The 12,604-nt window shown below is 38.2% G+C and overlaps 1 protein-coding gene across 1 annotated transcript in view; it reads right to left on the reverse strand.

Moving 5' to 3' along the window:
• LOC104455606 overlaps positions 1 to 11,809 on the reverse strand; it is a 38,927-nt gene extending 27,118 nt beyond the window's left edge. The window contains 10 exon segments of the mRNA XM_039317169.1: positions 4,003 to 5,194; positions 5,945 to 6,481; positions 6,632 to 6,987; positions 7,103 to 7,319; positions 7,401 to 7,656; positions 7,841 to 8,107; positions 8,110 to 8,167; positions 8,314 to 9,510; positions 10,070 to 10,612; positions 11,471 to 11,809. Of these exon segments, the coding sequence (XP_039173103.1) occupies positions 4,003 to 5,194; positions 5,945 to 6,481; positions 6,632 to 6,987; positions 7,103 to 7,319; positions 7,401 to 7,656; positions 7,841 to 8,107; positions 8,110 to 8,167; positions 8,314 to 9,510; positions 10,070 to 10,612; positions 11,471 to 11,626 (4,779 nt within the window). The 5' untranslated portion in view covers positions 11,627 to 11,809.
• Positions 11,810 to 12,604: the final 795 nt, after the last annotated feature.

Genomic DNA, 12,604 nt, shown 5'->3' on the forward strand with positions numbered 1-12,604 from the left:
AAACCTTCATGGCAGATGAGCCATTCAACTAGAGAAGACTTGGTTGCATAAAACTGCCCTTTGGAGCAAGATAACAAAATTAAAAGTCGTTCCAAGAGATACAAGAAGCAAATTGGAGTGATGTAGTCTTTTCACGCCTCCAATTGGCATTGTAAATATCTGCCAAAACTTGATAAAGGCTCCAAGCCAAAGAGAACTTCATGGATCCCTTATTATTATCGCTGGCCTGAGGAAGGTCTGATTGTACGTCCTGACAAACGCATTCCATGAATGACTTCCATGACTCATTTCCCTCAAAAGATTGCACGAATTTTCTGTACAATTCATCATTGAGCAATCCGGATCCAAGAATTAAAGTCACAAGCTCACCCATCTTCCCATGTGAAAATGCTCCTTCAAAATTGTCAGTTTCATTGTTTCTCTCAGTAAATTACGAGAAGCCTCACTTCCTCTCAGAGATACCATATTCTCTGATGATGATATTCTCCAGTCAAGTGGAAATATGTGACCAAAGTACCTCCTACTGGATGTTTTAATGAAACCCTCCAGTACCCTACCATCCCGGAAGGAGTGTTTCGGACAATCGAGTTCTTGAAGGAACTTGGCAACCTCATGCAAGAGAGCAAGACATCTGCTTTGCCAGAAGTTCGGCCCAGAACTCTTTGCCAAAAATTGATAAAGTGCATCCAATTTGTGCAGGAGCTCCATACCGACAGCAGTAAGCTCAGAATACCAATACTTTCGAGCTGCAGAGACCAATTGTTGAAGCTCCAAAGCAACCAATTGTCCACTTCTTCGAAGAAATCTTTTATCTATGTTTCGGACCCAATCAGCATCTTGGTTTAGAAGGTGATAAGTTCTTTGCACATTGTTCTGTTGCTCCAGCACACCAAAGTAATTCAAACAGAACTCCCAATAGCACCTATTTTCCTTTTCCACCGGCATCTCCACACATCTTACACAGTCTATGATTCTAACAATTTTCTCTCTCCAAAGATTCCAAAAGCAGATCAATGAGTCAACAGAAATCTGATTCCTCAAGATCAGTTGTTCAGAATAGTTCATTTGGTCGACAAGCCAATCATATTCCCAACAAAAATTTGAGATATTTCGACGAAGATGGAAGTCCAGAATATTTCGAGCACATAGTATTTCACCTCTGACACTTCCATTTCTACTGGAAGCACTCAAATGTTCTTTCATTTGAGCCAAACTTTTCTGTTTATTTAACAAAATGCTTGATTCTACAAGAACATATTCATTGAAGGCAATAGGCTCAGGCTTTGCGAGAAGCTTGGCTTTTGCTACCAGCTCCTCCTTCTGTGCAAACTGCTTCAAAGGCCACCCTTTGCTTCCATGAGCCCAAAGGGAATAGAATAATACGTACCACAGGATATTCATCGACGCTTCTCTGTTTTTCCGCTCTTCCCAAGTAGATCAACCTCACGAAGGATGTCACCTTTCATCCTCACAATCTTGGCCGCCTCCAAAAAGTTACCAAAATCTTCCTCCAGACTTATAAGTTCATCCAGGCATTCCAGCTGCATGAGCAAATTTCGCATTGAATCGATGCAATGAAAAGCCTTCACATACTTCATCATGGTCCTGTAGTCTCTGAGGTTGCAGTAATGACGGGCACAGCTCTCTAAAAAGCCCTGTTCCCATTTCTCTATTTCTTTACTTTTCTTCTCAGTTCCCTGCCTTTTCCAATCCTCAATGTATTGTCGACCCATTTCAAAGAGTTTTCCATTAGCACAAATGGACAAGCACTTTGAGAAAATATTTGCCCTTGCATATGCCTCCGCTGCAAGACTGTAGCACCGAGCATGAGAGAAACAGTCTCCAGCTTTCTCCAAAGCAGATTCTCCACATTTGTCCCTGTATATTCTACCTGTTGAAGCATAAACAAATTTGACATCAGTCTCATTTATAGAGTGCTGATGTCCATATAAGATTTAATAACTTCATGATGTTCAGAAGATAAAACATAGCAAAGGGACATTTGGAAGCTCCCAGAAATGCTCTTGCACAACTCAACTGTATTCTCCAATGTCAAGAGATGAAACGGGATCAACATCCATTGTTGGCTACAATACCAAGGAGTTTTTGACAAACCATACTCCACCACACGGAGTATTGCAACTGATAGCCACAGCTTTTTTTTAAACTTACAGGTGTGGTCAGTGTTAAGAACTTTGCAGCTTGAATTTTTCTGAACCGCTAAGAGAGCAGAGACGGGTTGTCATATAGAAAATAATCAACTTCTCAAGCCTCGGGCATTAATCATGAAGTCAACAGTAGTAGCACTTGCTCAAAATTCACCAAACGTATTTGGAAATTAACAAGTGAGATCAAACTATTTTTTTGGTATATTGAAAGAAAAATCAATTACAATCGTAAACAAAAGCGTACCATGCATGTAAAAAACTAGATACAGAAGAATACGAAGTCAAACTCCATCTTTCTTAGGCAGCTTTGACATAGCTACAACAAGAAGACAAGTAAAGATGCAGTGTATATCCACCTTATCATTTTGAAAGAAATGAGAAAGAAAATGATACCTGCTATCTCATATTCCTTCAACATACAAAACACTCCGCCGCAGATTCGGCCATTCCAATCGTTTCATAGATCTCAGCAGCATGCCTTCGAAGGTCAGAAGCCTCTTCTGGATTCGAAACGTGCTTGAGATCTGCATCTGCTTTGAAAGCAGAGGCCTTAGCCAATTTCTCCCCGTATGTGTACCTTGCTCGTTCAAAGCACATTATTGCCATTGGGTAGTTACCCTCACGTAAGAGCTTGCAAATTTTTTAAAGAAAAAAGAGAGATCAATAGCTTCTCCGGAGAAGGTAAAAGAAGAAAAAAAGAAACATAGTCCTCCCTTATAGGAAAAATCAGTGGTGTAGAGCATTATCATTGACCTCATAACTTCAAATAAGGAAAAAGTTTATAGGAAAATTCATATCATATTGTCCATTGTGTGTCAAATGAAGTATTCGGCCAGACTATTAAAAAATCAATAAAGTTGGCAAATCGATCACCATATTTTGTACCATAGAACATCCACATTCTACACACTTCTTTTCAGGATTGGTCATACATTTGCGGTCACTACTGTAATTCCAAAATCCCAAGCATTTACAGAACATGTTGACCTCGAATGAGGCAAAAATAACAATTCCGCAAAGAGGAAACAACAAATAAAGAAAAAACAGAAAAACAGCTAACCTTAAAACCTTGTGACTTCCACTCCTCTGGTGTGCTCCTGACCTGCATAGCTTCTGCAAGGGCATGATCTACCAACCTAACTTGAATGAGGCACTTCTTCTTCCAGTAGTCAAACATTGGTTTGGAGAACTCCAGGGCATTCTCACAAATCCACAATCTTTGCCTTGTCCGAGTAATTGCGACATACAATTGTTTCAATTCAGAGCATAATATATTGTGCTTCCCGTCATCGAAACTTGGGGAAGACCATTGAGAGCTGTCATCAAGCAAAGCTTGCTCCTTCATGTATCCATAAATGACCCTCCACTGATGTTTCAGAGGTGATGTGCCAAAGAAGTTGTACAATAAGACGTCCTACACAATGTCATGGCAAAAAAGTTTCGGGCAAAAACATCTTATTTAAGAACAAAATGACAGATTTCAAGTTTCATGAATACATGAACAGATCTAAAAAATTTAGGATAAGAATATTTGCACTCATTTTGACACACCAGCCAATCAAGATCAGTCATAAAGTGGTGAGATTTTTGAAATTGTCTACTAACCTAAAGGATGATGTCAACATGAGCCCAACGAAATTCTACATTATGTGTATTTAGATGCCACTGTCTACATATAAAAAAGGGCAAAGTAGAATGAAATTGCAAATTAAAGCTTTTTACAGAGTAACAGCTAGCAGCAAATTGGTCATGACCCATTAGAAAAAAAAAAAAGTTCTGAAATCTCTATTGCTGCTACCATTAAAATCCCACGGCAAACCTGACACACACCTACCTGAAATTCCAACCCCTTGCATTCCACTATCGTCAGAACTAGGGCTTGCCCTCTCACAAGGTTTGAAACTTCATCTCTAGAGTGATCATCTCGAACCAAAATAACCTGCTCTGCTCCAAAGCCAACGAAATTACCACTATCATCATGATTGCCAAAAATTGATAGTATGGCACTTTCGTCATTCTCAGATTCAAGTAAAATTGGGGCTTCCCCACATATATAGCTAGTTTCAGGGCTCAAAGCATCAATGGATAAAGGGAAAAAACGGTAGAGAAGATCAACAACACTCTGTGCCAGTTTGAGTATACCAGCATGAGTGCGGAAGTTCTGGCTCAAATGGAAAGTTTTGGAAAGGCATCCCTTTTCCATTCTGATATCAGGTCCATCCATCGAATCTATCAAGAACTCCTTGTAGAAAAGGGACCTTATGTCTTCAAACCTGAAGTCTATTCCCCTTGCAATAGTTTGTGCAGTGTCGCCAGAAAACACAAAGCCCTCAGAAACGTTTCTACAGATATACTTGAACAGTGAAATTTGCCTCATGGTGAGATCCTGCACTTCATCAATGTATACAAAATCCACCACGTTACCAGCAAACCGCTCATGGAAAAGACGGCGCTGAAGATCATTGACAAGATCAGCCAAATCAAATTCACCATTTTTCATTTTCATCTTTTCATAATGCTCAAAAGCATCATAAATTTCTTCTCTTCTCTGAATACTCAGAGTAGAGACACGACCCTCTGAAAGTGAAACATAAGCTAGCCTGTCAAGTTTGCCTTCACAGCCATCTGCTGCTTGAAGACCACCCTTTATGTGGGACATTATTTCAGTGAAGACTCTGGAAGAATCAAGCCTCCTCCTTATCTTGTCATTGAAGTGAGGCCAATAGACAGCACAAAACTTTTCATAGGTGACCTCCTTTGCTCTTAGAAGACTTTGTAAGGCAACTGGTCTAGGATTGAAGGATTGACCATGACATAACTCCCTCAGATCGGGGAACCTTTCAAAGAATGAAACCCCCACCGTTCCATCTAGCATCATCAGAAGCTTACGAAAAGTTATAACAAGGGGATAAGAATTGGGAGATATATCTACAAACGAATCCGGGATATCCTTGAACAATGCTGCATCATCAACAATCTCATCAACTGAAGAGCTTTTTACTCTATGTTTTGCATCTATGCTGGAGCTGCAGGATTAACAAAGCCAGCAATTAGAAATGGAAATTTATACTCAACAAACTTATGGGAATACCGACACTACACTCATAATTTCTACTTTCAGGTAACTAACAGTGAAAAGGAAATTAGGACATATTGATGCACCAAGGTTGTAATGATATACTACAATACACGGATAGCATTTACTTCAGCTGGCAATAAAAATCTTCCCCCACAGCAAGATTTGTAGAACAGATGGTCCTTTCTTGATTCTGCTTATAATTGCATACATTCATTTAAAATTCAATTTTCTCTTTATACATACAATCCTACAATTTCAAAATTTAATACAAAAGTTTCCAATAAAATGGAAATGCAAACTAAAGAAGTGGCACAAAGACCAAAGCAAGGAATATTGCCGCACAAGTTAATCTTCAGTTTCAGCAAGCAGATGAAGTCGATCTCTAACATGCAATGATTAAATCTATTTTCTAGCAGTTAAAACTAAGTGGTAGCACCCAAGCATGGCAAAACACTGATTTGACCCATGCACTCTTGCTACATGTTATATTTCCTGTCGAACTCTATATATGAAGTGTCTTGGTTGTGCTTCTCTGTTAGGAGGAAAATAGCAGCATGCCAAAGGGGTTATCTACATGTCCAGACTAATACAAAAAAAAAAAATGACAATCCATTAACCTTGCATATGTTTGTTCAATGTAAAAATTGCATAATATTTATCCTATTGTTCAAACATCTCCCCATGACATTCTATGTACCTTCTAAGTTGAGATACATGTTGTTTGACCGCAAAACATAATTTTGCACTGACAGTCACAAAAAGCTGGCGCAATACACAATTCTCTGCTCCTGCACTGATTTCCTCAACATTGATTTCTAGGGAGCCATCTTTGCTGTGGCTGATACCACTTTGGATTTCCTGAGATCCCTTGGTTGCTTCATTATGCAGTTTCTCGTTTCTAAACAACTTCATTGTCAAGACAGTAGTTTTTCCAGTTCCAGATCGCCCAAGTATGAAAGTGCTTCTGGGGAAAAGAATTATCTCTTGTTCTTGCTCTGTTACTTCAAATGGAAGACTCGCTTTGTTATTATCACAATTATTAAGCAAATGACTGACAACATCTGATGAGCGGTAGAATTTCATCAGAAGCAAACTCTCGCTCACTTTCACATTCTCTGCATACAACCTATGATCTGAGGCATCAGCATCAGATCTACTCCCAAATTGATCTTCACTAGGACTTTGACAGCGGACAACATCAAAACAGACCCAAGTCTTTGGAACTTCCAGATCCCTAAAAAAGGAAGAGCCATGTGAAATGAAAGAAAACAGGGGTATAAGATCAATTCAAGATATTTTAGTCACCTATCTGGAAAAGAGATGCTTTCTAATTTAGTAAGTGATGTGCTACCCATCTTAAGAAAGAAGAAATGATCAGACTTACCCCTCAATGCATTTCTCGTTGCAACGACTGATAAAATCATCAGTATATGTCATGAATATGCTGTCCAAACATTTGACCAATTTTGCCACATCCTCTAAAGGCAATACATCCCATATCTTCAGGATTTGGATGTATCTTAGTTCCTTTACAATATCAATCGTGCACAAGACATAGAGACGTTCAACCTTAAATTTTCTCACGATATGAGATGAGTGTTCACAAATTATATCATCCACATTTTTCTTCTTTGGTCTCCAGCCACTGGATAGTTCTAACAAACGAGTGATAATTGACATCTTTATCCTGAGTGATGCCAACTTCCTGAAAGACTTCAGGAAGTTGTCACTGAAAAGAACCTGAAAACACCAAAGAATGACAATAAGAAATGTTGTCACAGGTTCTATAAAAACTTAATGTTGATTTTGAAAAATAAATGTAGCCTGTAGAATACTGTTGAGTGAAGTTTGTTACCGTCCACCTAGCATTTCTGAAAAGTACACTGCTTCTGTTGAGCAGATCATCAAGCTGATTATTCTCTTTCTTCACATCTAAGATGGCTTTAGCCAAGTCCTTGTCAACATCAACATTGAAGAAGCATCCACGACTATTAGCATCATCAACCAAAGCTTCCCACACAGATTTGCTTTCTGTCAGTGTTTTCCCATTTCCCAGAATCCACAGACAATACCTATAGATAGGAGATAATTCTGGGATTACTGGCTATATCACTCTAACAATGTAATTTGACACGGTTAAGAGGATGGAGTACCTCGCCCTGGTAAGAGCAACATTGATCCTCTTAGTATTGGACAAGAACCCAATATCTCCACGCGAGTTTGATCTGACGGTGGATATTATAACAATGTCTTCTTCACCCCCTTGAAATCCATCCACTGACTTCACCTTGACCATAAAACCCTTGGTATTTTCGTACTTTTTTCCAAGTTTAGCTTGAACTGCAGCAACCTGAGCTTCATAAGGAGATATGACACCTACCGTCAGATTTTCTTCTGACCCATTCCAAGCTGCAAAGTAAAGGAAATAAAACCATCACTACCATGATATTATTTTATGCAGGGTGAAAACTTCAAAAGAAATATCTTCGCAAGAGTACTATTAATGGCCATCATGATCTATACCTATATGATCACGTAATAAATGCAAAATCCATGTGGTCAAAAGAACATGTATAAAATTCTCTTGACATACCTCTGTATAGATTCCTCAATATTCTTGAGACAACTTCCACCTCAACAGGGTTTCTACGGCTACATCTGTCATCACCGACTTCTTCTCGTCCATCAGTAATATTTATGAATGAGTAAGGGCCAAACATCGGCCCTGGCAAATGACTTTTTCTGTAACTTTTGCGCTTCACGTTTGGCCCATCCAAAATTTGGTTTTGATAAAACTTTGAAGTCGGAAACAGACTTATCGATGGATGCATCCGGTACTGTATATTGAGAAGTTGCCTGAATAATTTAGTGAAGTTAATCGTTCAAACAGACTCCTTCCAAAACCAGACCTGCTAGAAATCTGTAGAAATGAAGCATGATAAAAAATAAAAAATCAAGGGCCATTAGGTATAGAAAACTAGCCCATCTGAGCTCAAATGAAAAGAAGGATACTTCACATCTTTCCAGACCAAATAGAAGTTTACTTTTCAGACATTTTAACATTACCTTGCTTTCGACCATAGCAGGCAACTGACACTCATCTCCAACTAAAATCAGATGCTTGACACCAGGGAGTTGCAGAGGAATTACTGACTCAGATTCTTTCAACTGGGCTGCCTCATCGATTACCAGTAAATTGAGAGGCTCCATTGCCACAGAGTACAGCTTATATGAACTAGAAGCAGTGCAAAAAATCAAGGAAGCACGTTGATAACAGAAGTCAGCAATCATGGCCTTACTCGTATGGTTTGGAAGTTTTAGACCTTTCAAAGAATCACGAACAGTTAGCAACATGGAAAGGCATTCCTGTCTCTTCATATATAAGTTATGTAGTGGATCTATGGATGTCTGAAATGAAGACAGGCTAATTTCATCACGTGAAAGAGTTAGCTCCATCTTCTCTGAGTCCAACTTCTCTCCACATAATAGAGTTTCAAAAGAATCAAGTAAGGTAAGGAGGTGTGTAATCTTCTGGAATCTGGATACATGAGTATAGAAAATGAAGAGGCATCTCCGCAGGGGCTGAACAGTTGCCTTGAATCTTCCCCTGAAAAACTCAAGAAATGATATAAGCTCACAATTACCATCTTCATCACTGCTTCCGCATTCCCTCACATTAATATCACTTTCTGGTTTCCTTCTTTTTGTATGTTCGTTTTCCAAAAATATATGGTATTGACTGCCACAGTCAGCAAGAGTATTCATCATGGAAGTTAGACACTGATGCCAACCAGTGACTGTCGAGAGGCACTCAGCAACACAATCTACACGGTGTTCTAAGTATATTTCTTCAATGTCGGAATCAACTTTCAGTCGCTCCTTGTTCCCAAAAATAAGCACGTCTCCGAAATAAGAGAGCAAACTTTCCGTCTCAGTGCTTATACCGCCATCTGATCCCTTTAGCAGCTTTAAAACACGAGATGCCACTTCCTTGACGGCAACATTTGTAGGCCCACAAACAACAGTTCTACATTTCCTTTTCAACAGAGTAAATAGCAGCATAGCCACGGTTTTAGTTTTCCCAGTTCCAGGAGGACCCCATATCAGTTCAACAGAAGGCTTGTTCTCACATTGGAGTTTATTGAGACAGGCCCCAACTGCTTTTATTTGGGATTCATTCAGATCATGGCACAATCTCTCGTCAAGGCTCTCAGTCCCAGAACAATCACCTTTTGTAATGCAGAGATTGGAAACTTTATCAGCCTGCCACCCAAACAAATTTCTTGTGATAATCTGGATTATGTTAAAATGGTAGAAGGTTTAAAGTCCCTGAAATTAATTGGTGTTCCTATGACAGAAAGAGCATCGCATAGCACAAAACTAAATCATGCGAAAAGTATAATGTAGAAAATTTTAAGGTCTTGTTCTAAATCTAGGTCATGCTACTGCAGCAGTAAACTTTGAATATATAAAAGCAACGTGGAGAAGAAATCTACTGTAAGAAATGCTGAGAGAGAGAGAGAGAGATTTGAAATCAGCAAGAGGAAGTTTCCTCCAGGGAATTAATTTGAACCAATTGCCCAATTTAAGACATATCTTACTAATCTCCCATATCTTAATTCATTTCCCTATCATGACATGGACCAAGTAAAAGAAACAAACATCCTTATCTATTAATGCAACAGAATGGCTTAAAGCATTGTTTATCTTGTTCTCCAGTGAAACTCACAAATTGACAGGAGTAAAATTGATGTTATAAAGCTTGGAAGAATAAATATCAAATTTAAGTCTAAAGGGACAAAAGTCATGAAAAGGATCATACCACCAAATCTGTACAGAGAACTTCCTTCACAATATTCAAGTTCTGAAACTTATGCAACACTTTCCATATCCTTCTGTTACTGATTATATTAATCAGGAAGATTGCATACATTGGCTTCCAGGGATTATTTACTTCATGGTCCAATAATGCCTCCACTTTAAAGTTTGTGGATGACATTGCCTCGTTCTCTTCCTCATCTTTTCCAATCATCATTACTGATGCAAAAGCCCATCTTCTTCCAAACCTCTTCAAGTCAGGAACAGTTTCTGGCTTGGCATCAGTTAAAATCAAGATATCTCCAGGCAAAGTTCTGTAAGTTTCTTTTCCAAGAGTGTTGGATTCATTGCTCCACCGACCAGCCTCAACAGTATAAATGTCCCCACTTCTCTTGCATTGCACAAAGTCAGTAACCTCTGTGAAAGGCAGTGCAGAAATATTTTCCAAACTCGAGCACAAACTCGCCCGCGTTTCCTCCAGTAAAGGGTAGACAAACGATCCAAAATAATGCTGGACCGACTGAAATGTCTCTGGTATAGTCTCCACCTATAAAGACAGCTCAGCCAAAACTCGAATATGACAAACCAACCTTGACATTCAAAAAATACTTTGACTAAATTCTGGAAACGATTAAGACCATGAAAAACTCTATGACAAATTTACCAAAAACTAATTTTTTACTACAAAAAATCCCAAACCGATACGCCTTTGACAAATTTACTCTAAAATGATACACGTATGACAAATTTACTTTCCTTTAAATTTTACTGTCAAATTACTATGACAAATTTATTTTCCGTTAAATTTTACTGTCAGAGTTAGATGACACATGATAATTGACTAATATACCAATTTGACTAATATACCAATTTGAGATTTTACTTTACTGTACTAGATTTTGATTTTTTCTAATATTAATCCAATTTAACAAATGTGCATTTGTCACAAACATACCAGTTAGTTTAGTATAAATTTGTGTGTACTAATTTAAGGTTTTCTGTGGTTATTTGACGGTAAATTTATCACAAATATATTAGTTTGAAACTTTTAGTAGTAAAAAAAAATTAATTTTAGGTATATCAGTTTTAAATTTTTGATGGTATTAACCGTTCTGGAAGACATTACATATACTCCTAAAATACCTAACGAGGTTGCCTAACAAAGTAGAAGCGTGAAGGGTTCAATTACACTAAGCCGAATGCAAGGTTCTTACAAGGCCAGGCTTTACTAAAAGCACAAACAAACAAAAAAAAAAAAAAAAAAAAAGCAACGAACTAACAGCATTGGAAAATTCTCAAGTTAACACCACATTATAGTTGAACTTACACGAGATTAAAACCAAAAGGGAATGATAAAAGCCAAAAAAAAAAAGAAGAAGAAGCAAACATAATGGTAAAAGGAAACCTGGTTATGGTAGAGGTTTTCATTGAGAATGTCGTCTAGAGACCAAGAGAAGACAACATCAGTCAGGTCATCCGTATTGTCCCCCCTCCTCCTGCTCAAACCACCCTCTGCTATCTCCTTACCCAGCACTCTGCTGGTGCTCCCTCTCAAATCCATCTGAACCCACGTCCCAAAATCTTCTCCTCGTTTCTTTCTTCCTTCCCTTTTCTTGCCGATCAAAGCACCTAGTAAAAATCGCTCTGAGGTTTCAAGAAAATCTCGAGGCGAAAATGGGGCGAACCTCGTACCCTTCTCGCCAGTCCCATTTTGAACTCCGAAGTAAGCACTCTTAACGACGAAGGAGAGTGACACGGGGAAGGTAATGGGTCGTCAGGGGAAAGCTCAAGAGAAGCAACCCGAGGTCTTCGTCAACCATTCCTGGGTCCACGAAAGGTGAAAAGACGGGGGTGGGTCGTCCTCTCGTCTTCAGTACACTGTCTGATGACTTTCTTCAGTGCACCAGGCTTCCCGCTTTTCTTCGCCTTCCCACGTTTCGATTTCTTGCAACCTTAAGCGTCGTACGCGTTCTGGGCCTATCCACTGTTTCCTGTCCGAAATGTACCATAGGGATTATGAGTGGAGTTATTTTTGAAGATGTTAAATTTTTTTTTTTTTTTTGCTGAAGGTAATAATAGTATTAAGGGAATGGACAAACGTACAAAAATAGGGTGGAGTTATTTTGAAGATGTTAAAATTATTTGTCGATACTGAAATGATAAGCAGATGAAAAAAAAAAAAATGGACAAATGTTAACCAGAAATCGGCGTTGGATGTTATTCAATCACTTTCTTTTTATTGTTGTGCATCTATATTGATATATTATTAAAAATAATTAAATATCATAAAATATCTCAAATTGATGCATATGTGACAAATTTATCTAAATTAATTTTTTTACAATCAAAAATTATAAATTGGAATACTCTATAACAAATTTACCATTTGTTAGTTTTTTGTTAAATTTTATTGTCAAATTACTAAATTAAATGATATATATCAGTTGACAAGTATAATTATTTAGAAGTTTATCCATTATAATAATGTCAATCCAATTTAATATGAGCTAATAAATGGCAAATTTGTCACAAAATTTAT

This window comes from Eucalyptus grandis, chromosome 7 (genome assembly GCF_016545825.1).
Source record: "Eucalyptus grandis isolate ANBG69807.140 chromosome 7, ASM1654582v1, whole genome shotgun sequence".
NCBI classification, from domain to species: Eukaryota; Viridiplantae; Streptophyta; class Magnoliopsida; order Myrtales; family Myrtaceae; genus Eucalyptus; species Eucalyptus grandis.